General features: G+C 45.8%; 1 protein-coding gene across 1 annotated transcript in view; it reads right to left on the reverse strand.

Moving 5' to 3' along the window:
- The window catches only part of GLG1 (golgi glycoprotein 1), a 111,855-nt gene extending 89,200 nt beyond the window's left edge, over window positions 1-22,655 (reverse strand). Inside the window, exon 1 of the mRNA XM_056136196.1 lies at window positions 22,159-22,655. Coding sequence (XP_055992171.1) covers window positions 22,159-22,638 — 480 coding nt within the window. The 5' untranslated portion in view covers window positions 22,639-22,655. The remainder of the gene's footprint in view (window positions 1-22,158) is intronic.
- Window positions 22,656-22,878: the final 223 nt, after the last annotated feature.

Consider the following 22,878-nt stretch of genomic DNA (forward strand, 5'->3'; position numbering starts at 1 on the left):
CGTCCCCATTCTAAAGCTCGTCATTACCAGAAGCAGCCGTCTGGAGAGCCTGATCCCAAGTATTGGATTACATCATCTCACTTAATCTGTACTCCACATCGGCTCATTTTCACAAATAAGAAAAACGAAGTTCATCAAACTGATTTGAGCTCAAGTGTCTACACTCTTCTACCTCAAGGTCAAAAATAAAATTTATGATGCTCACCTTAAGTTCAAAGAACATACTGGGCCTGGTATGTTCTGTTCACTCAGCTCAACGGGCTGAGTGCATGCTTCGCCTGCAGGAACCCCAGGTGGGATTGCCAGGACCACTGCACGAATGGGCTTCCCTAGGGACCCCTGCACTGCTGGCCTAGGCAGTCCATCGTGGCCATGCTGGAAAGCGACCCATCAGTTCTGTGCAGTCGAGCCGAGTAACACTGGAAAAGCAACACTGTAAGATCCCCCTCAGAAACCATTCAAAAAATGGTACACTAAAGATATTTCGAAAAGGCTGACAACACTTTATCTAGACTCATATAAACTGAATGAGTAATTTGAGTGCACGATGAAGTAACTGACTCTAAAAAAGATTCTATACTTTTTCACAAATCCCCCCACCCCTCACCGAACAACAGACATGTAACTTTGGCTTTACAAAGGAATGACTCAATATTTGAACATATTACAAAATGATCAGCATTATGAGACTAGTTAACATTCATCACCATAGTTACAAAAAGTTTTCCTTGTGAGGATGTTAAAGACTTGCTCTCTTAGCTACTTCTGAGAAATTTGCAGAATGGTACTAACTACAGACACCATGCTTCCCTCTGACCTGCCTCCACCCTTTACCCATTCCTGCTCCTCCATCCGGAACCTGGGCGCCGTTCTCTTTTTCATATTTTAATATTTCATATATAATTATTTTGCATTCTTGCTCCTTGCTATGTTCTAATTAACTGTAAGACTAAGTCTATTATTATCACAGTGCAATCCATAAATCACCACTGCATGGGATTGCCAAACGCTCATGAAAAACAGTACAAGTTTCATTATCAATTCAAATTGCCATGCCAAGTTGCAGGGTCTGCCATTGAGGAGAAAGCTCCATTTCCCAATTTTGGGATCATCTTGAATCACTCAGCGTTCCATTTATTTATTTATTTATTGCTCTTTAGGTCACACCTGGCAATGCACAGGGGTTACTCCTGGCTCATGCACTCAGGAATTACTCCTGGCGGTGCTCAGGGGACCATATGGAATGCTGGGAATCGAACCCGGGTTGGCAGTGTGCAAGGCAAATGCTCTACCTGCTGTACTATCTCTCCAGTCCCTCAGTGTTCCTTTTAAAACCTTGTAAACTGACACTCGCATTGAACAACTGTGAAAATAACATATTCAGAAACAAGTTAAAAAGGAAAGTTTGAGCTTCATGCCCAATCGAGGCTATGAGTTGCCCCCCATGAGCAGCTCTCCTGCACAGCCATGGTACCAGGTACATGGAACTAAACCAGAGCCCAGCAGCTTGCGGCAGAAATGTGAATGGACTTTAAACTCCAGTGCTATACTCCCTGGGGAGGAAAAGGATGTCTGTCTCTTCCGCCTTCCCCGCCCCGCCCCCCACCCCTCAGCTCAGTGACTGTCACCTCAGAGCTTTTTGGAAAGCCCGGTATGAGTCGGCGGTGATGGAGCAACTGCAGCCTCATGGCAAGGGGGGCGGAACCGGCTCATCCTTCACGCCTAACCGAGGCCATGAGTTGCCCCTCCACGAGCGGCTCTCTGGCACAGCCATGGCACCAGACGCACAGAAACCAATCTCGTAATTATCTGGCTCTTGGCAGAAATCCCTCCAGACTTAATTAATAAAGTATCAGAAATCCAAAATTGCAGCCGCACGACATCAGATGGTTTTCATAACCAGCAATAGAAAACAAATTATTTTCACAATGCCTTTAGTTCTGATTGTTGGGGGGGAAATTCCAAACAATAATGGTGCATCTTTTGTCGAAATAATAAATGTATTCAAAATAGAGAGAGAGTTAAGCAGAAATCATCTGCATCACAGGAGTAACAGGCATTGGGAGGGGTGTGGGGGGTATATTTGGGTTCTTGGTGGTGAAAAATAATTACTGGGGAGGGGAGGGGTGTTTGATCATTGTATGACCAAGACTTAAACCTGAAAGCTTTGTAACTTTTCTCATGGTGATTCAATAAATAAATTTAAAAAAAAAAAAGAAAGTTTATTAAACAGTAGTATGAAGGCTTACTACAGAGAAGAAATTATTTTCCCAAAACATCTGTGGGAGTTCTAGGGGGCATACCTGGTGGTACTCAGGGCTTACTCCCGGCAATGCATCAGGAATTACTCCTGATGTTGCTCGGGGGCCCATATGGGATGTCAGGGATCAAACCTGGGTTGGCTGCATACAAGGCAAGCACCCTACCCTCTGCACTGTCTTTCCAGTCCCCTTTCCCAAACATTTTGAAGGCATGTGTGGGGGAAAAACTAAAAATAAATGTTCTTGGGGCTAGAGCGATAGTATAGTGGGTAGGGCACTAGCCTTGCACACTGCAGATCCAGGTTTGATCCATGGCACCCCATGTGGTCCCCAACCCTGCCATGAGTGATCTCTGAGTGCAGAGCCAGAAGGAAGCCCTGAGCACTGCCAGATATTGCCCCAAAACAAAATAAATAAATAAAAATAAATGTTCTGATTTTTTCTAAAATGTGCTTTTTTTAGAAATTAAGTTCTGAAAGTAGGTTTCTGGTAAGCTATGAATTAAAAGGATAAAGAGGGACCAGTTATACAGTGAAGGACAGAATAAGTGGGGAAGTTAATGTTGTATGTATAACGTTTATTTTCTTAAAGAGTGGTGACTCACCCAGCCTGATGGTTTGGTGTTAAGGGCCACCAGGAACATATACAGAGGTACTTTTCCATGTTTGAAACTTTGCGTGATAAAATGGGAATTAAAATTTACCTCTTATGAGGCTAGAGAGATTTTATTGTACAAAGCATATGTCAAACAATAACAACTGTGATTAAAAAGATAATAAGCACATAGCAGCTGCCCAATAGCTAACCATCTACCTCCTAGTCCCTTTTAAACAATGTTACTTATACACAGTATGGGCTGCCTGAAAGTGTGCAGCAATATATAAGCTCTTCAGATTCTAGCACTAGACTCTAGTAAAGAACCTAACTTGAAAACTCTTCAACAAGGTCCTTTAAAAGGCATATACTGGGGCTGGAGCGATAGCACAGTGGGTAGGACGTTTGCCTTGCACGCAGCGGACCCGGGTTCAATTCCCAGCATCCCATATGGTCCCCCGAGCACTGCCAGGAGTAATTCTTGAGTGAGGAGCCAGGAGGAACCCCTGTGCATCGCCGGGTGTGACCCAAAAAGCAAAAATTAAAAAATAAAATTGTTAAAAAAAAAAGGCATATAGGGGTCTGCAAGATAGTACAGGGTGCCTGCTCTCCATGAGGCCAAGCCTGAATGCATCCCCGACACCACATATGATCCCCCAAGTCCCTCCAGGAGTGACCTGAACACAGAGCCAAGGACTGCAAACATGCGTTACATGCTGGAACCCTGGGTACAAGCCTCAGCACCACAAGGTCATTCAAGCAGAGCTGGGACTAGTCGCTGAACATCACTGGGTGAGGTTCCACAACAAACAAGATAAAATTTGAATCATGGTGAGCACTTCCTAATTCTCCAACTAACAATAAATAGTGAAGACTAACCAATGAGAAAAACAACAAAAAAAATTTTGAACCACGCATCAAGAAAGGGAATGAAGAAACAGGAAAGTCACTTTATTGAAGGACTCGAGGGTTAATGATCAGAGAAAGGAAGGACACAAGAATCTAACCCTCAGTAAGTACAAAGTTAGAGGGTCAGCGAGGTGGTAAATGAACTGAAGTGAATGCCAGCGATCAGAGGTCCCAATTTGGTTCCTGGCCCTGGTCCAACTGATGCCTCCATCCCACACTGAATACTGAGGATAAACCCACAACTCAGCTGGGTGTGGTCCCAAATATGGGAAAAAATATTGCAGCTGAGATCATGTCATAAAACTAAATTTGCGGGGGCTGGAGCGATAGCACAGCAACAGGGTGTTTGCCTTGTACATGGCTGACCCAGGTTCGCTTCCCAGCATCCCATAAGGTTCCATGATCAACATCAGGTTTAATTCCTGTGACCCAAAAAGCAAAAACCCCAAAACAAACAAACAAAACCAAAAAACTAAACTAAAATTGCTTCCCTACTTTATTTTGGTTTGGGGGCCACATCCGGTGATGCTCAGGGCTTACTCCAGACTCTGTGCTCAAGGATCACACTTGGTAGTGCTCAGGGGGACTATATGTGTTGCCGGGGGTCAGTTCAAGGTCAACTGTGTACAAGGCAAATGTCCTACCTATTGTACTATGGCTCAGGCTCCCCCTATTTTTTCTGGCTGTCCCCTACCCCATCCCCAGAGATGGGGACTGAAGCAAAGATCTTACAAAATGTAGAACAAGTGTTCTGCCGTTGAGCTATGTCCCATGTAATGCTTCCGTACTCAATTAAAAGATTGTAATACTGAAAACTGCATACAAGAATAGGCCACCCCCCCCCCCAGCCACACATGCTAGGAAAAAAGGGAGCTCAGATAGAGAAGGGAGCACCAAATAAAGGGTGTTGGGAGGATCCTCCCAGGATGGGAGAAGCATGCTGAAAGGAGACTATAGACCAAACATGATTGCCACTCAACGCCTCTTTTGCAAACCACAACACCCAAAAGGAGAGAGAGAACAAAAGGGAATGCCCTGCCACTGAGGGTGGGATGGGGAGGATGGGGGGGTGGGAGGGATACTGGGACCCATGGTGGTGGAAAATGGGCACTGGTGGAGGAATGGTATTTGATCATTGTATAACTGAAACCCAAGCACAAACATTTGTAAGTCTACAACTGTACCTCATGGTGTTTCACTAATAAAAATTTTTAAAAAATAAAAAAAAAAAAGAATAGGCCTTCCTTCCATCCTTCTACATCTTTAGAACAGAAAAAAGGAGAAATCACTAACAGCATTCACCTTCCTGAAGAAAACGGGAAGGAAAAAGAACCTCAACATGGGGGCCGGAGAGGCAGTTCAGCAGTGCTTGGGTTGTACTCAGCTGACCCAGGTTCTGACCCCAACACCACCTCTGGTCCTCAAGTCCACCAGGAGTGATCCCTCAGCACAAATTCAGGAGAAATCCCTGAGCACAGCAGAAATGGCCCCAAAACAAAATAGGCCAGAAAGAGTACAATAGGTGGGCATTTGCTTTGCACGTAACGAACCGGGGTTCAATTCCTGGATTCCCATATGATCCCCTGAGTACCACCAGGAGTAATTCCTGAGCACAGAGCAGCCAGGAGTAACCTCTGACCATCATCAGGTGTGGCCCCAAAGCCAAAACCAGACAAAAACAAACACACACAAAAGAACCCCAATATGACAACTCAGAGGCTGACTCTTGGAAATGAGCGGACTGGGCCAGAGCAGTGGGGGAGCAGCTGAAAAACATGGGTCTGCCACCCACTGTGGTACACTGCGCCCCCACACTGACCTGCCACCATGGGGAGAGTTCTCACCAAAGAAAATGGACTGAAGGATCTGCAAGCGAGGAAGGAAAATAAAGCACTTATAAGAGCAGGTGGCTAAAAGGGTGAATTTTCGGACATGTGAATTATTTCCCTAAGAAAGAAAGAAACGAAGGGAACGGAGGAAGAGAAGAATTTTTCAAAAAGCCCAGCAGTCAAGTTTCTGACTCTAGCCCCCGGAAGTGGAGCCACAGATGGGAGAAGCCAGGGTCACAGGATCACCAGATGGCTGGGAGTTCCCCACAACTTCTCTTGTGTTCTGCCACTGATATTTTGGGGTTTGGAATGCCAGTTAGTTTTTCCCTAAATAACACGTTGGCTGAGAGGAAACTGTTTTGGTTCCTAAATTGGGAAATTGCTCAACTCAATCCAGTTACAGGATGAGCTGCCCCTCTTGATACTCGATGAAATGATACCTTAGGAACTCTCCTGTTAAAGTACTTTTGTCCTAATTTTAAAAAGGGGAGGGGACAGGGCACTGGCAGAGCAGGTAAGGCTTACCTTGCATACAGCTGACCCAGGTTTGATTCCCGGCACCAAATATGGTCTTTCAAGCCCTTCCAGTTGTGATCACTGAGCACAGAGCCAAGAGTAAGCCCTGAGCACAGTCTGGTATGGGACAAAAAAACAAAAAGAAAAAACGCCCCAGGATCTAGGTCAGTGGCAAAGTGCATATCTCACATGTACGAGGCCCTGAGTTTAATCCCCAGCTCCAAAAATATAAATGAGGCAATAAAAAATTATTTTTACTATCACTTAATATTTACTGCCATTAATTTTACTATTACATGTTCTTATGTCTTATTAGTCTTTCTCTGGTTACAGGGAGACCAGTTAATATACCAGATATTAACTTTACCTTCTGGGCAAGATAAATAGCACAGGGTTAATAATGTACTTTGCGTTCCGTGTGCCTAACCCTGGGTTTGAAGCACAGCACTGAATGGTCCAGTGAGCATGGCCAGGAAGGACTCAGAGTTGGAAGTCGTCCCTCCTCCTCCTGGACCCCACAAAATCCCCAAAACCTTACTTTCTTCATTTAATGATCTTAGAGATCTTTCCACATCTGATATTAAAACAAAGTTTCTTTTCCACAGAAGCACAATAGTTCATTACATGGATGCAATTTATTTAATACCTTCCGATTAAAGAGTATTAAGCCTTTTTGTTTTCAGCCATACCTGGCGATGTTCAGAGGTCAGTCCGGTCAGATCTTTCACATCTCTACACTCAGGGATCATTTCTGCTAGGCTCAGGGCAGCTTATGAGATGTTGGGGATCAAACCCGGGTCAGCCACAAGCAAGTGCCTTACTTGCTGTACTATCTCTCTGGTCTCTATTTTGTAATTTATAACTGTTTGCTATTATTTCTCCCCCTACCCCACAAAAAAGCTTCCAGCAAACATTTTCTGAGCCAAAGAGATAGTACAGGGGTTTGGGCACTTGCATGAAATTGGTCAGCCCCAATTCGTTCCCGGGAACTGCATATGTCCCCTAAGCACCACTGGGATTGATTCCAGAGCAGAGTCAGTAATAAGTTCTGAGCACCACAGAGTGTGGCCCCAAAACCAAAGATCAGAAAAGACAATAAAATGCTTCCTACATACTACCTACCAGGCCGGAGTGATAGCACAGCAGTAGGGCGTTTGGCTTGCACGCGGCCGACCTGGTAGGCCCAGGTTCGATTCCTCCGCCCCTCTCGGAGAGACCGGCAAGCTACCGAGAGTATCTCGCCTGCACGGCAAAGCCTGGCAAGCTACCCGTGATGTATTCGATATGCCAAACACAGTAACAAGGGACTGGAGCGATAGCATAGCGGGTAGGGTGTTTGCCTTGCACGCAGCCAACATGGCCGACACAGGTTCGATTCCCAGTATCCCATCCCAGCATCCCATCCCCCGAGCACCGCCAGGAGTAATTCCTGAGTGTATGAGCCAGGAGTAACGCCCTGAGCATCGCCGGGTGTGACCCAAAAAGCAAAAATAAATAAAATAAAAGCCATCTATCTTTATAAAAAAAAAAACAAAGTAACAAGTCTCACAATGTTACTGGGCCTGCTCGAGCAAATCGATGAACAACAGGGAGAACAGTGCTACAGCGCTACACACTACCTCTACTGCCATAAAGTTTCACAAGTAGGACTTCTGGGTCAAAAGATAATAAACATCTACTGACAACATTAGCAGACAACAAATTCTCCCCAGTGTCTTTGTGTGTGTGTGTGTGTGTCAGAAGTTGAAATTCAAGGAATGAATGTCTCTCTGCTCAAGAATAATAAATCAGTGCAGACCCTGTCCCACAGGAATTAACAGGTAGGTGGACTCTAAGAGCTATCTCTCAGCCACTGGCCACAGACAGGGTTTTCTCGGATTCCTGGGAGATAGGAAGCAAGCCCCAATGATTATGCCAGCTTATTGCTGGAGGGAGGTTCTCTGCTGCAGTACAGGTGGACAACACAAAGAGAATCTTTCCTTCTTCTGAGGAGAGGAATCAAACCACAGGAAGAGGGATCAGGGAGATGGCTCAGGGGAAAAGGCCCCAAGTTCGACCTGCACCATCACACGGCTCCCTAAACTATGGGAACTGTGCAATACTGCATTGCCAGGACCAGGATCTGAACCATCATGGGGGCCAGGGAGGTAATACAGGGGATGCTTGCCTTGCATGCAGACAACCCTATCTGATCACTGAAACCACCCAAGCACCGCTAAGGGTGATTCCCAAACACAGAGACAGGAGTAAGAGCTGAGCACTGCCGGATGTGGACCCAACCCCTTCCTCCACAAAAGAAAGAATTTGTCTCTCACAGACCTAAGGACACTGAGTTCCAAAGAGTCACATCTTTCAGCAGAATTAAAGGCTGCTCCAAATTTGCCCTAACAAAAATTAAAAGCATGCCTCAAAAAGATCAAACTCAGGGTTGTAGCGATAGCACAGTGGGTAGGGCATTTGCCTTGCAAACATACACTTAATATGTTTGTATAATCAGTTTTAATATGACATTATGAAATTGTATCTATTCAAAATTAACTTGTGCTAATTACCTCCATGTAGGATAACACTGTTCTGTCCTTCCTACATAGCCTCAGGAATAGTTGATAGTGGATAGTTTATTGGACTGGGGAAAAGAGGAAACCACCTTAAGGAGATATTTTGCCTGGAGCAGCCAGGAAGGGCTTTAGAATACCTTTTAGGTGGACCCTCAGGAATGGCTTTCTTACGTTGATTTGGCTACCTGACTGGGTGGAGTGTCAGCCCAGGCTAGAGTTGAGTTGGAGACAAGGGGTGGGGGGGGGGGGTGGGGAGCAGGGCTGCAAGATGGACCACGGAGAGACTAGCAAGTAGAACATGTGCTTGAGAGAACCTAGGTCCTCCAAAACATAAATTTCTTCTATGGAATAAACTGCTACTAAGATCAACCAGCCTGGCCCTCGTCTCTTCCTTCATCTGCCCTTGGCCACAGCCGGCCCGATCCAGGCCACACACAGTGGCTCTAGGGCACGGAACGCGGGCGGTGAAGTAGAGCCACCGGAGAGTCCGCGAACACACAACCTTCTGCGTGATTAGTTTTTTACACCTCAGAAAGGTTTACATACTGAAAATATCTTGCACTGTCCCTAAGGATTAATTTATTTAAATATTATTTTGTAAGTCAGACCAATGTTTAAACCTCTGCATTATAAAAGCCCTATCATAATAAATTCCCCTGAAAAGTCGCCAATTTTCATGAAAATTTCAGTCATCTTTTTATTTCTCTGATTTTATAAACAGCAGAAAGATACTATCAATGTCTCTGTATTCGCTGAAAAAATGGCTCTGCTGGTTCTTAGCATTCTATCCTCCAGAGGGAGAAGTTGCTTGTAAAGTCTACAAAATACAAGAACTTCCCCACCCCCCCATATGAGAAATGCAGCTTTCCTTTGTTTGATATGCAGTATATTCCAAATTTAGACATCCTTCAGACCAAGAAAACTAGAGAACATTCGGTAAACTAAATTCCTTTTACCCACAGAATTTACTCCTTTGCATGCTATAATCTCAAAGTGTACACATTTTTAAATAGCTGGAAATGTTCTTGACCTTACTCTTCAATTAAGTTCACCTCAAGTTTTCTTGAAGGAATTTTGAAAGAATTATTGAAAAAAAAGTGCAGGGGCCAGAGTGATATTACAGTGGGTAGGGCTTCTGCCTGGCTCAATCCCCAGCAACCCCATGTGGTCCTAAGCACAGAGGTAGGAGCAAGTCTTCAGCGTCGCTGGTTGTGGCCCCCAAACTAAAACAAAACAAAAAGGAGTAGAACATTACAGTAAGTGCATTTCACATTTCTTTAAGAAAAATGAAAAAAAAAAAAAGCATAAAGTATCACCTTGAAAGTTTTATCTGCAGCAAAGGCAAAGGGAAGGTAAAGACCATTTATGGGCAACTGAATAGGTGGTCTATATACTATATAACACCTCATGGTGCAGAGGGAGTCACACTCATTAATGTTGGGGTTGAAAAGCCTCAAGGCTACACCCAAGAAATGCTTAGGAAGCCACGTGGTAGGGGTGATTGAACCTGGGTTGGGCATATGTCACCTGCATAGTGTCTCCATAGCCCCATCTAAAAGAAAACGGAAATGAAGTTGGTCAGGGTCACAGTAAGTGGTATGTGTACTCAGATCTGGATCCTGAATCTCTCTGTCAAATTCAATGTTCACCGGCAGTCACGCACAAACCCCAAAGCTGTCACCCAGGTAAAAATTTAACTCCAGGGGCTGGAGTAATAGCACAGCGGGTAGGACATTTGCCTCGCACGCAGCCGACCCGGGTTCAATTCCCAGCATCCCATGTGGTCCCCTGAGCACTGCCAGGGGTGATTCCTGAGTACAGAGCCAGGAGTAAGCCCTGCGCATCGCCGGTATGACCCGAAAAGCCAAAAAAAAAAATATATATATATATATTTAACTCCAGCTGTGTCACCCCCGTATATATTTTGGACTTCATGAGCACACAGCCACATTCGTGGTCACGTGACATCTCAAACTCTACAACACTGATAAAAGAGGAGTAGCACACCAGATTAGATGGGATATAATATATAGAAGGCAACCAACCTCGATTAACAAAATGTAAATACAGAGGCTTAATCTATAACAACATCTTATACAAGGGCTTAAGGGCTCCATGGTGAGATAAAACAATCTTCACTTTCTTCTAAATATTTTTCGATCATCTTTTTAGCAAATTATTTATAACTGTATCACGATATTACTGTCATCCTGTTGTTCATCGATTTCCTTGAGCAGCACCAGTAACGTCTCCTTTGTCCTAGCCCTGAGATTTTAGAAAGTGCCACATTCAAGGCTCTTTTCAGGGTCAGGGGAATGAGACCCATCATTGTTACTGGGTTTTGGCATATCGAATATGCCACAGGGAGTTTGCCAGATTCTGCCATGAGAGCAGGATACCCTCTGTAGCCTGCCAGGTTCTCCAAGAACTAGATAATAAGAGGTTCCGCTTCCGGGAGCTGGGTTTTATAGTCTCTGGGTCTTGGCTGTTGATGGGATAACACAGGACAGGGGGCAGTTGGAGGGTGTAACGCCTACCTACGGCAAGATGGGGGATCTGGGTGGAGGAGGGCCAGTCCTGATACGAGCAGGCTTGGGAGATCTCAACCCGGGGTTCCCGCATGAATATTTATATTTATTTGTAACAAGCAATATAAATTATTGAGGGCCTGCTATGGAGGCTGGCTTAAGGGGTGGATGGGAAAACTGGAAACAATGGGGAAGTGCAATGGTGGTGGGATTGGTGTTGGAAAACTGAATGTCTATAACAAATCATCATGAACAACTTTGTAAAGCACAGTGTTTATATAAAGTCTAAGGAGAAAATAAAATTTAAATAAATAAAATAAAATAAAATTCAACATTCAGGAGCTCCTCCTGGCACTGTGGTTGGCGGAACCAAGAGGTGCTTGAGAGTGAATGCGAAGTATGTGCCCAGCCCGGTGAGCTCTCTCTTTGGACCAGCCCCTTTCATTTTTATTTCACGTGTGATAGGCTGTTCAGTAGATGGCACTAAGTAGCAGATGGCAGATTTTATTTGTGATTAAAATTCCTCATTACATCTCTTTGCCCCTCTTTGAAATCTGTCCTATGTCATGAAGCTTTATCAACACTACAGAGCTGATTTGGCCAATGCTGGAAGTGGGACGTTGTAACTAGGAATTCTGTGGTTTGAAGGCTTCAACTACAACGAAATCTTTCTGGCTACCAGGGCACCTTCTCTAAACATCACCTATTTTTCTTATTTTGGCTTTTAAGGCCATACCTGAGGGTGCTGGAGTTACTCCCAGCTCCATGCTTGGGATTGCACCTGGTGGTGCTCAAGGAACCACGTGGGGCTGGGTGTCGAACCCAGACCTCTTCTCACCTACCATTCTACTTTCACCATTTACACTATACTTTTACATATATATCACATGAAATTTTTCTTTGCTGGAATTTGTTTGGGGCCCACACCCAGCAATACTGAAGGGTAATCCTGGCTCTGCACTCAGGGATCACTCCTGGTGTTGCTCAGGGGGCCATGTGGGGTGCCGGGGATTGAACCCAGGTTGGCCGCATGCAAGGCAAGAATCATACCTTACCTGCTGTACTATTGCTCCAGCCCCCTTACATGCCATTTTTTAAGAGATATATAAAAACGTTTTAAGAATTTGTTCTATTTTGTAAGAGTAGAGACAAAGGGATTCAAGACAGTACCCATTTTCACTAAGACTCCCTGAATGAGTTATTCAATAGGAACATTTTACAAGTACTTTAAATCCCACACTCAATCTAACCTAATTTTCTAATTGCAATAAAATTATTAAAACTGAATGAAAATAGATACTTGGATCTCCTAATTCATTGTTTTTAGATTCCAGTCCACACTCCTTGTTCCTCCACACTCTATTTTAATGCAGATACAAGGGTTAGTACTGGCACAGTTCTGAAAGCCATCATTTGAAATTCTTTCTTGAAAGTTCCAAACTTATCTAACTCAAGCAAAAAAAAAAATCACTTACCAACTTTTCATTTTATAAGACTATTGTTCCTCTCAAGTTCAAAGAGCTACAGCAACTCTTACTACTCATAAAAGGGAGTGCAGAAGATAAGATCCATCCACCAGCCAGATCAAGGAGGCATTTTAAGGCAGTTAAATTAAGAATTTCTTGATATGAACCACTAAAATAATGAAAAGTATTAAAGAGCTGTTTCTGCTATTCCCAACCATATCCATACCATCAAATTTGTCCTTTTCTAATGGCACTTTACTACTGTTTAACTTGTACTGTGAGTTTCAATAATTTTTTGTCTTTTTGTAGATCAGTATTGGCCAACAATGACTTTTGTATGTTCCAGTACAAACATTAAAATAAGAAAAGTAATACTGGGAGCCAGGGAGATAGAGCAAAGGGCTGGAGCATGTGTCCGGAATGCACAAAGCCCTAGTCTGCTCTCTGGCAGGTGTGGCTCTGGGGGTACCACTGCCAGATGGCCCTGGGGATCCCAGAGCTGCCAGGACGTGAACAGCATGACACTGGTGACCCACAGCAGTAGCCCTCAGTTCTGCTGGGTAGAGAATCACCAGTAGTGACCCCAAGCCCAACAGCACTATTAGGGAGGCCTCTCCCAAAATTAAACCACATGAAACTGGGGCCCAGGAGCTGGAGTGATAATATACAGTTAGGGCACTGGCCTTGCATGCAGCCAATTCAGGTTTAATCCCCGGCACCCCATACGGTCCCTGATCCCAGTCAGGCGTGATCCCTGGCAAGGGGATCGGTGTTCAGAAACTGTTAACCTGAAACTTGATTATGAATACCTCATGGTACCTCAATAAAATACATCATGGTACCTCAATAAAAAAAATTTTAAAATATTGGGGCCCAGGGATGGCTTTGTGGCAAAAAGACCCAGGTTCACCTGTATGGCAAGCCCTTCCTACTGTACTGTCCCTCTGACCTGTAGTTTAGACTACAGTATAGACTCTGGTACTGCAACTGGACATCCCCCACGCACATCACAGCCATGTGAATGTGTGTGAGCATGAAAGAAAGAGAAGGAGAGAGAGTGCGCACACGCACACGCACGCGCGCGCGCACACACACACACACACACACACAGAGTCATCATTACCCTCATCAGCACAGCAATTGCAAAGGAAAAAAAACTAAATAATACAAAAACTAAAACTGATTTTGGGGCCAGAGAGATAATACAGTGAGTAGGGATTCAATCCCCAGCATCCCAAATATTCCCCACAGTGATCCCTAAGTGCAGGAATAGGAGTAAGCTCTGAGCACCTCCAGATGTGGCCCAGAAATGAACAAAAAAGTAAAACTGATTTTAAGGTATTTAACACAATATTACCACGTGATTTCAACATAGGAATCAATGCAGTAACAAAAGGAAGGGAGAAAAGTAAGAAGCAAAACTGATTTTAATATATTTAACGCAATATATCCACACAGTATTGCCACATGATCTCAATATAAAAACTGAGGTACTTCACATTCTTTTTGTACAAATCTTTGAAACCAAGTGTGTATTTTAGACTCGCAGGACATTTTTCTGTTGTATTTTGTTTTGTTTGGGGGCCATATCGAACCGTGTCTGGGAAGTACTCAGGAGCCCATATATGGTGTCAGGGATTGAACCCAGGTTGGCAGTGTGCAAGGCAAGCACCGTACCCATTTATATTATCTCTCTGGCCTTTAGAATGTCTCAGTTCAGACCATGAAAGTTTCTTTTGTCTATTTTTCAGTTTGGAGGCCACACCCAATGGTGCCCAGGGGTCACTCTTGGCAGTGTTCAAGGGACTGATCATATGCAGTGCCAGGAATCTAACAGTTTGGCTACTTGTAAAGCAAGTCTTATCCCCTGGACTTATCACCCTGACACCCAGACAAAACATGTTGTATCAGCTAATAGTCACATAGATATAAACTGGTGACTAGAACCCTGGAAGGGCAGGGGGATAGGCGCTGTCTCAGTTTCAAATCCTAATTCCATCACTTCCCAGCCTGTGTTAATTAACCTCAGTCTCCTTACTGATAATGATAGTAATAATGATGTCCAGAATGCATCAGCTCTCTCAGGACCCAGAAAGTCTTCAAGATTGCTATTATCTGTGTCAGAGAGACATTATACCAGGTAAGGCATTTGTTTTGCATGTGGCTGACCTGGACAAGTTCGATTCTGGGCACACATATGGCCCCCGAGCACCATCAGGAATGATCCCTGAGTGCCTAACTGGTGGGGGAATGTATATATGTGTAAATACACACATATTTATAAGCATTTGTTTATAAGCAGTTTTCACTGTTACTAAATTCTTTTTGAACACATTATGGAATATGTACCACTTTATCTTTTGGCCAAGCATTTCATTTTCTTCCAAAGAACAATGAATTATTAAGCTATAATACTGTAAAGCTTTTTAATCAAGAGATTTCTTTAAACATGTTTTCCATAGTGGCTGGGGCAATAGTACAGCAGTTAAGGTGTTTGCTGTGCACAGGGCTGACCTGGGTTCAATTTCCGGCATCCCGTATGGTCCTCCAGCACTGCCAAGAGTGATCCCTGAACACAGGGTTGCTAGTAAGCCCTGAGCACCACTGGGTGTGGCCCAAAAGCAAAAAAAAAAAGTGTTTGCCATGAAATGACAATGCTGCTTTACAAAATTAACTGTTAATCAGAGTATTTTTACTCCACTTGAATTAAAACATTCCATTTAGGGACTTTTCCTGGAAGACCTGTCTGTGGCACATAGTAAGACTCTTAATAATCTGAGCTCTGAAAAAATAAATCTCAAACTCTCCAGTGAGTCCAGCTCCCTGAACATCTCAAAGCATCTCCATTCTCCCCTGCGTTTGTGATTATCTCACAAAACTGTACTTCTACAGACCACTGAATCACCGTATCAGAGTATCAGAACCAAAGGCAAGTGGCAACCCAATTTTAGAATTTCTCAAAGTACACTCCAGGGTCAGACGAACAGTGCAGGGGTTAACATGCTGCTTGCCTCATATTCGGCCAAACCTAGCTCAAATCCCAAGTGCCACTCAGCTAGGGATCACTCGTAAGTACAGAGTCAGGAACGGCTCCTGAGCAACTGCAGGTGTGGTCCCCAAACAAGACAACAAACTATGTACCACTGGTAGGAGGCAAGATGATCTCAGGTGGTCATTACATACTTTAACAACCATGTGCTTAGTTTACTTTTACTTATGGGGGAGGGGGTGTTGAGGTTTGGAGCCACAGTCAGTGGTGCTCAGGGGACCATACATAATGTCATGTATGTCAATGAATGAAATGGGCCAGCAGCAAGCAACGCAAGCGCCTTAACCAAGTGTACTATCTCTCCTGTGTTTAATGTATACTAGAAAAACAGAGCCAGGGCGAAACCCAACCTCTGTGTGAGGAGGGCCAGGTACGATCCCCGCAACCCTGAGCAATGAGTCAGGAACAGCCCCCAGCACAATCAGATATGACCCCAAAATTCAAACCCTTCCCTAAAGAAAAAGAATGTACTATCTGAGCCAGAGTGATAATACAGCAGATAGGGCATATGCCATGCAAGCAACTGACCCAGGTTGCATCCCCAGAACCCCATATGTACTCGAGCACCGCCCGGAGTGATTACTGTACGCTGAGCCAGGAGTAACCCCTGAGCACTACCAGGTGTGGCCGAAAATCAAAAAACAAAACAAACCTAAACAAAGCACTACCTGCACGACACCAAGTTATTCACATTCCCTTCCATAAGTTCTTTTGATTACGATCTCCTTTATCGAGCCATCTATCTGGAAGCAATGGCGGTATACTAGGATTCCCAGAATGACAGGTACAGAACAGGAGATCGATAAGGCCTTGATTGTGTGGTTAGGCTATTTCTAACCACAGAGTTAGCATAGGAAGAAATTCCATAGAACTCACACAGCCACAAAATATCCTAAAGCCAAACAATGTTTGAATTAATTGCTGCTTTGCATTATTCTTATTATCATTTCCGCCCATGAATGGATAAGGTACTGGGAGATGGTGGCATAGGCTCCTAGAAGGCAATCAGTATATACATACAGAAAACAGTCAGAAAACTAATGCAAGTAACAGGAATCTTAGAAACGGTACTATCACCCAAAGCTCTCTTTTAACACAGAAGAAGCAGACTTAGGGCATTAATTGAAAATGATTTGCCTGTAGTCATACAATTAGCAAATGGCCGCGACGGTTCATGGTGCCTAGTTCAGGCGCTGTGCTCTTCTAAAGATTCAATACAAACACGGAAATAAATCGAAATTCTTTCACTATGCTACTATAATCATGGTTAAGGTAAAATGGAATTTGACTATCTTTTCATTATGGAGAAATTCTACTCAAGATGGGCTCAAACTAATAATTAAATTAGCTCTGTCTGATAATGCTGATCTGTCTACCTGGGAAATCTAATGCCGTGGGGCATAAGAGCTTTGCTAACCATTGTTCCTGGTAGTAAAAAAGACTGGGTTCTACTTCCATGTGACCCTTCTCATTTTGAGCTCATTTATGAACCCATGGCATTCTCAACAGTCAAATACTCACAAGCTGCAATCATCTATGGCAAACTAAAGATTGTTCTTACCTGGGGACACAACTGGGGGTGCTCAGGGGTTACACCTGACTGGCTGCTCAGGGGATTATGCACTGCCAGTGTTGAACCCAGCCTCCCAGATGTAATGTGTGTGCTCCATCCAGCCCTTTGAGGCACCTCCCTGGCCTCAAAATTATATTCTCTAAAATCAAAGTGAACTTGCTGAATACCAACCAGTTCTACCATGTCCTTTTTCTTTTCTTTTTGGGTCACACCGAGTGATGCTCAGGGGTTAATCCTGGCTCTGCACTCAGGAATTACTCCTGGCAGTGCTTGGGGGACCATATGGGACGCTGGGAATCAAACCCGGGTCAGCTACATGCAAGGCAAACGCCCTACCTGCTGTGCTATCGCTCCAGCCCCTCTACCATGTCCTTTATCACTAGGATATAACCTTCACTAACTTGAGTCTGGTCCTTGACTAAAAGAAGAGGGCCCTGGAGAAAGTGCAGAGGGTGAAATACTTGCTTTGCACACAGCTGACCTGGGTTCAATCAGTCTCCAGCACTGCATATGGTTCCCTGAGCCCTGTCAGGAGTGATCTCTGAGCACAGCTGGAGCATTGCTGGGTGTGCCCCTGCCACCCCACTTCCTCCCGAAAAAAGAAGTCTGTGTTTAGGGGCTAAAGAGGGGGCTCAGAGGGATGAGTGCATACTTTGCATGTGGGAGATGTAGGTTAAATCTCTTGCACACATGATCCCTTGTACACCGTGTTGGGAGACCTTCAAGCACAGAGCTGGGAGGAACCTCTAGCACTGCCAAGGGGTGACTCAATTCCCACCCATCTCCAACAAAAAAAGACATAACTGCATGTAAAGTATAGTTAAACTGCACCTAGACTATAGATTAGTTCAGTTCTCCTCAGTCACTCAGTTATATTTCATGAAATAATCCTTTAAAAAAAATAGCCTCTCAGATAAAGGGTAGTAACTCTACTACTACTATACTACTCCTTAAGCTACTCAGGAATCACTCCTGGTGGGGCTGGGGGGGACATATGGGACACCGAGGATCAAACCCAGGTCAGCCACGTGCAAGGCCAGCGCCCTACCAGCTGTACTATCACTCCATTCCCTAAACACAGAGGCTGTTTTAATTTGCTGCCCTAAGACACATTAGACTGGGGGCTGAAGGGACAGTACAGCGGGTATGGGGAGGGCTCTTGCCTTGCATGCAGCTGGCCTAGGTTCGACCCCTGGCATCCCATAGTCCCCTGAGCACCATCAGAAGTGCCTCCCCATAAGACACATTAGACGAAGTTATCGGTTAAAATCACTTAAAAGTAACCATAAATATCTTAAAATACATTTTGCAAGTAACTTACTATGTTGAATACTATACTAGGGAATCTTAAAATAACTGAATTGGGACTGGAGAGATAGTACAGTGGCTAGGGCACCTGCAGTGCATACAGTTAACCTGGGTTTAACCCCCAGTACCCCACATGGTCCTCCAACCATATGGAGTAAGTAAGCCCTGAATACTTCTGAGTGTGGCCAAAAAATAAAAAAACTGTGTGTGTGCACACTTAACCTAACATTATATATTCCTCTGCTATTTCAAAACAAAATGTACCTCACTACATTGCCATCTTAACTTTCACAAGCTAATCTGGGGATGTGGCTTATCAGTAAAGTACTTACATGCATGTATGTATGAAGCCCTGGGTTCAACCAGGCACCACCGCCCCCACCAATAAATAAATAAATAAAATGTAACAATAACAAAAACTAAATATACGCCAGGCCTTTCATAATTCTAATGTCAAGTGGCAGGAGCAATAGTATAGCTGGTAAGGCACTAGCTTTGTGCATGGCCAACTTGGGTTCGATCCCTGGCACCCCAAGCCTGCCAGGAGTGATCCCTGAGCACAGAGCAAGGAGTAAGCCCTAAGCACTGCCAGGTGTCGCCCAAAAACAAAAAGTTCTAAAGTCAAGTATAAAGAGAGAATTTCTTCCCAGAATGTGTATCTAAAGGGATGAAAAGGCACATGTCAGGTATAGTGAGTAAAGCGCTTGCCTTGCATGCAGATTGATCCCTGACACCACAGAGGGTCCCCTGAGCACCACCAGAGGTAATCCCTGAGCACAGAGTCAGAGTATCATCCCTGAGCAGCGCCTACCGTGGCCCAAAAACAAAGAGCAGCACAAGTCCACTTTTATACCAAGTAGTGCGCTTATTAAAAAGCAAGGACAAAACTTCAAATGTGCCTAACTGGTTTACTGATTTAAGTTATACTCTTTTAAACATAAACATCAAATCTGACTCATTCTTAAACTAAATGGCACATTCTTCCTTTTATCATTGTTAAAGGAAAAGAAAAAGTAGTTTAAAAACAATTCTACATTGGGCCACCAAAATAGGATAATGGGCTAGAGTGCTGCCTTTATCCCTGACATCATCATATACTCTGAGGACTGACAGGTGTGGCAAAAAAAAAAAAAAAAATATATATATATACACACACACGCACACAAATATATATAAATATATATAAATTCTATCTCCAGAAAAATATCTCTTTTTCACGGAATTTAGCTTTCAATATCAAAAAAGAGCAATTTATAGTTACTAAAACAATATCTTTGAGGCTGGAGAGATAGCACAGCGGGTAGGGCGTTTGTCTGGCACGCGGCTGAACCGGGTTCGATTCCCAGCATCCCATATGGTCTCCTGAGCACCACCGGGAGTAACTCCTGAGTGCAGAGCCAGGAGTAACCCCTGTGCATCGCCGGGTGTGACGCAAAAAGCAAAAAAAAAAAAAAAAAAAAAAAAAACAATATCTTTGACGAGACTCTGGGGGGGTGGGGAGGGAAGGGTTGGGGAGACCATACCCAGCAGTGCTCAATACTTAACCCTGGCAGGGCTCAGGGGACAGGTTAAGTCACGTGCAAGGTAATTGCCCTATGTGTTGTACTACAGCTCAGGCCCCACTGATGACTCCAGAAGTCAAAAGTAAAGCAGGAAATGGGGAGACAGCTCATGTATCTATAGTGTATGTTCTGCATATGTAAGTCCCAGATTCCATGAGCCTTGCAGGGTGTGGTCCAAAAGGAACCAAAAGAAAAAACAAAAACCAAGGAAAGCAAGGACTGCACTTTCAAAGCCAGTTCTTTATGTAATTAATGCAAAGAAGATACTATTTACTAAATTCAGCTGACCCCCAACTGGTGAAATCTACATTCTTTATAGACTACATATGATGCTATACAGTTCTATGAACATGACATAGGAAGACTGATCCCACAAATTCGAAAATGTTCCTAATGCACAGAGAAAGACCAGCACTCCTTCAATGAGCCGCTTTTTACTATTTTCCCTAGTAACGTCCCATTCCTACCACAAACCACTAATAAAGTGTCTAGTCACCAACATTAGACTCCCAGTCTGAGGGAATAACATCTATGACACATCCTCCAAAGGCCAAGAAGAAAACCACCAAGAAACCTGACAGTTAAGGATCTTAGCTGTACCTGCTAGAGGAGAGGCAGCAGAATGAAAAATAACGAATTAGCCTTATCTCCATGTCTTCAAGATGTAAATGAGAGGTTTCCCAAAGCCCCTCATTTCTGGGAGCTCTGGAAACTTGCTTTCACTCCATTTCCCATCTTTTCCACTTGTGAATGACTTTGTACACAATTAAAGCAAATATCACAGTGAGGATCGCCAAGGCTAGCAATTTTCTACAAACCATGGCATTCCCGTGACCATAAACACACCTTAGACAATTCTGATACAACCTATAGTTTCCATTCACTTGTCAACCACAGGGCCTAATCCTCCAGACCCAAACTTTCAAAATAAAACAAAACAAAAAAAAAATTTTTTTAAGGGAGTATCCTTGCCAGATTTGCACCCAAACTTTTGAGAACTGACGATCACATAGGCACATGTGCCTATTTGATAAAAATCTAGGATCCCACGGCTGGGCAAGCCAACATCGCATCCAGATGAATTGTTACACTCGTGTTCGGACGTCAGAGACGTTAACCCCACCGACCCAATCCCAAATCCTGCGTGCGTGTCACCGCTTCCAACGCGGCCCCAACTTTCTCAGCTTTTGGAACTCGAAAAGCACTCTGACAGCTTCGGCTTGAAATAACTCGGAAAAGGACCCAAAAGTAAAGGGGGGGGGGGCGAGGAATGGTGGGGGGGGGGAGGCTTGGGAAGTGTCACAGGCTTTCTTCGATCTTAACACCCGCCAAGATCACGGATCCTCTACGATCTGCAAAAAGCGGGGCAAAGACTGGGGGAAACTTGGCCGGTATAGACAATACACCTCCGAAGAGAATCCGAGTTCCCCAAACAATCCCCTTAACTGGCCGCCGAGAAACAGCAGATCCTTCTTGACCGGCTCAAAGGACGCCAAGGTTTTCATTTAAAAAAAAAAAAAAAAGAGGGAAGAGGGGGATGTTGAAGGCGGGGAGTGGCGGGGAGGAGGTGGGCTGGCTACAGATGATCCCAGTCGGGGGGCAGGGGAAAGGCGGCGGGGGCGGGGGGGCAAATCCGAGGCAGGTCGAAGGCGAGGAGCCAGTGTGCTCGGAGCATCACACAAAAGACCCGAAACAAACATAAACCTGCGGGGAGATGGGGGGCAGGGTGGCCTCGGCCCGGGACCGGCGGGGGCCGGGGTCTCCGCCTCTGCCCCTCGGCCCGGGGCGGGGAGGGCGGGAGGGGGGCGAGGGTGCGGCTCCGGGCCGGCGAGCGGGAGCGGGTGCAGCCGCGAGGCGGGGGATGGGGGTGGGGGTGGGGAGGGGGAAGCGCGAGCGCGAGGGAGCGCGCGAGCAGCAGCCGGGCGCGTGCGGCTCCCGAGGCCGCCGCCGCCGCCGCCGCCGCCACCCCTGGGCCCGCAGCAGGCCCGGCGGGCCGCCTCCTCACCTCCCGCACGTCCTGCAGGCACTCGAGCACCGCCAGGTTGTTGCTCCAGGTGTGCCGGGGGCACACGCGGGTCACGTCCTCCCTGCAGAACTCTTCCTCCGCCAGCTTCCAGCCCCCGCTGGCCCCCGCTCCGCCCCGCCGGCCCACAGGCCCGCCCGCCGGGAACGGCGGCTGAGGAGGCTGAGGCGGCTGCTGCTGCTGCTGCTGCTGCTGCTGTTGCTGCTGCGGCGGCTGCTGCTGCTGGGGCTGCTGCTGCTGCTGCTGCTGGAGCTGCTGGAGCTGGTGCTGAGAGGACTGAGGGATCTGGAGCAGCGGCTGAGCCTGCCCGCCGCCTCCCGCCTGTCCTCCGAAGGACCCAAGGTTATTCCCCGGGCCCGGGCCCTGGCTGTGGAGTTTCCGGGCCCCGGCCGCGGCGAGGAGCAGCAGCTGCAGCGCCGCCGACAAGCGGAACATCCTCCGTACACGTCCACACGCCGCCATCTTGGGTCCGCGGCGAGCTCGACGCACCCGCCGGCGCGGCGTATTTAAATGAGGGGGCGGGGCCGGGGCCGGCGGGGCGCAGCCGGGCTCCGCCCCGGCCGGCGCGGGAGCCGCGAGGAACGAGGCCGCGCTCGCCGCTTCCCACGCCGCCGACCTCGGCGGGCACGCGGCGCGCTTTCCCCGGTGACTCGCCGGTGCGCCGTCCGCGGGAAATAAAGAACTAGGCCTGCCTAGGGGCGG

This window comes from Sorex fumeus, unplaced genomic scaffold, assembly GCF_029834395.1.
Source record: "Sorex fumeus unplaced genomic scaffold, SorFum_2.1 ptg000122l, whole genome shotgun sequence".
In the NCBI taxonomy this organism is placed as follows: domain Eukaryota; kingdom Metazoa; phylum Chordata; class Mammalia; order Eulipotyphla; family Soricidae; genus Sorex; species Sorex fumeus.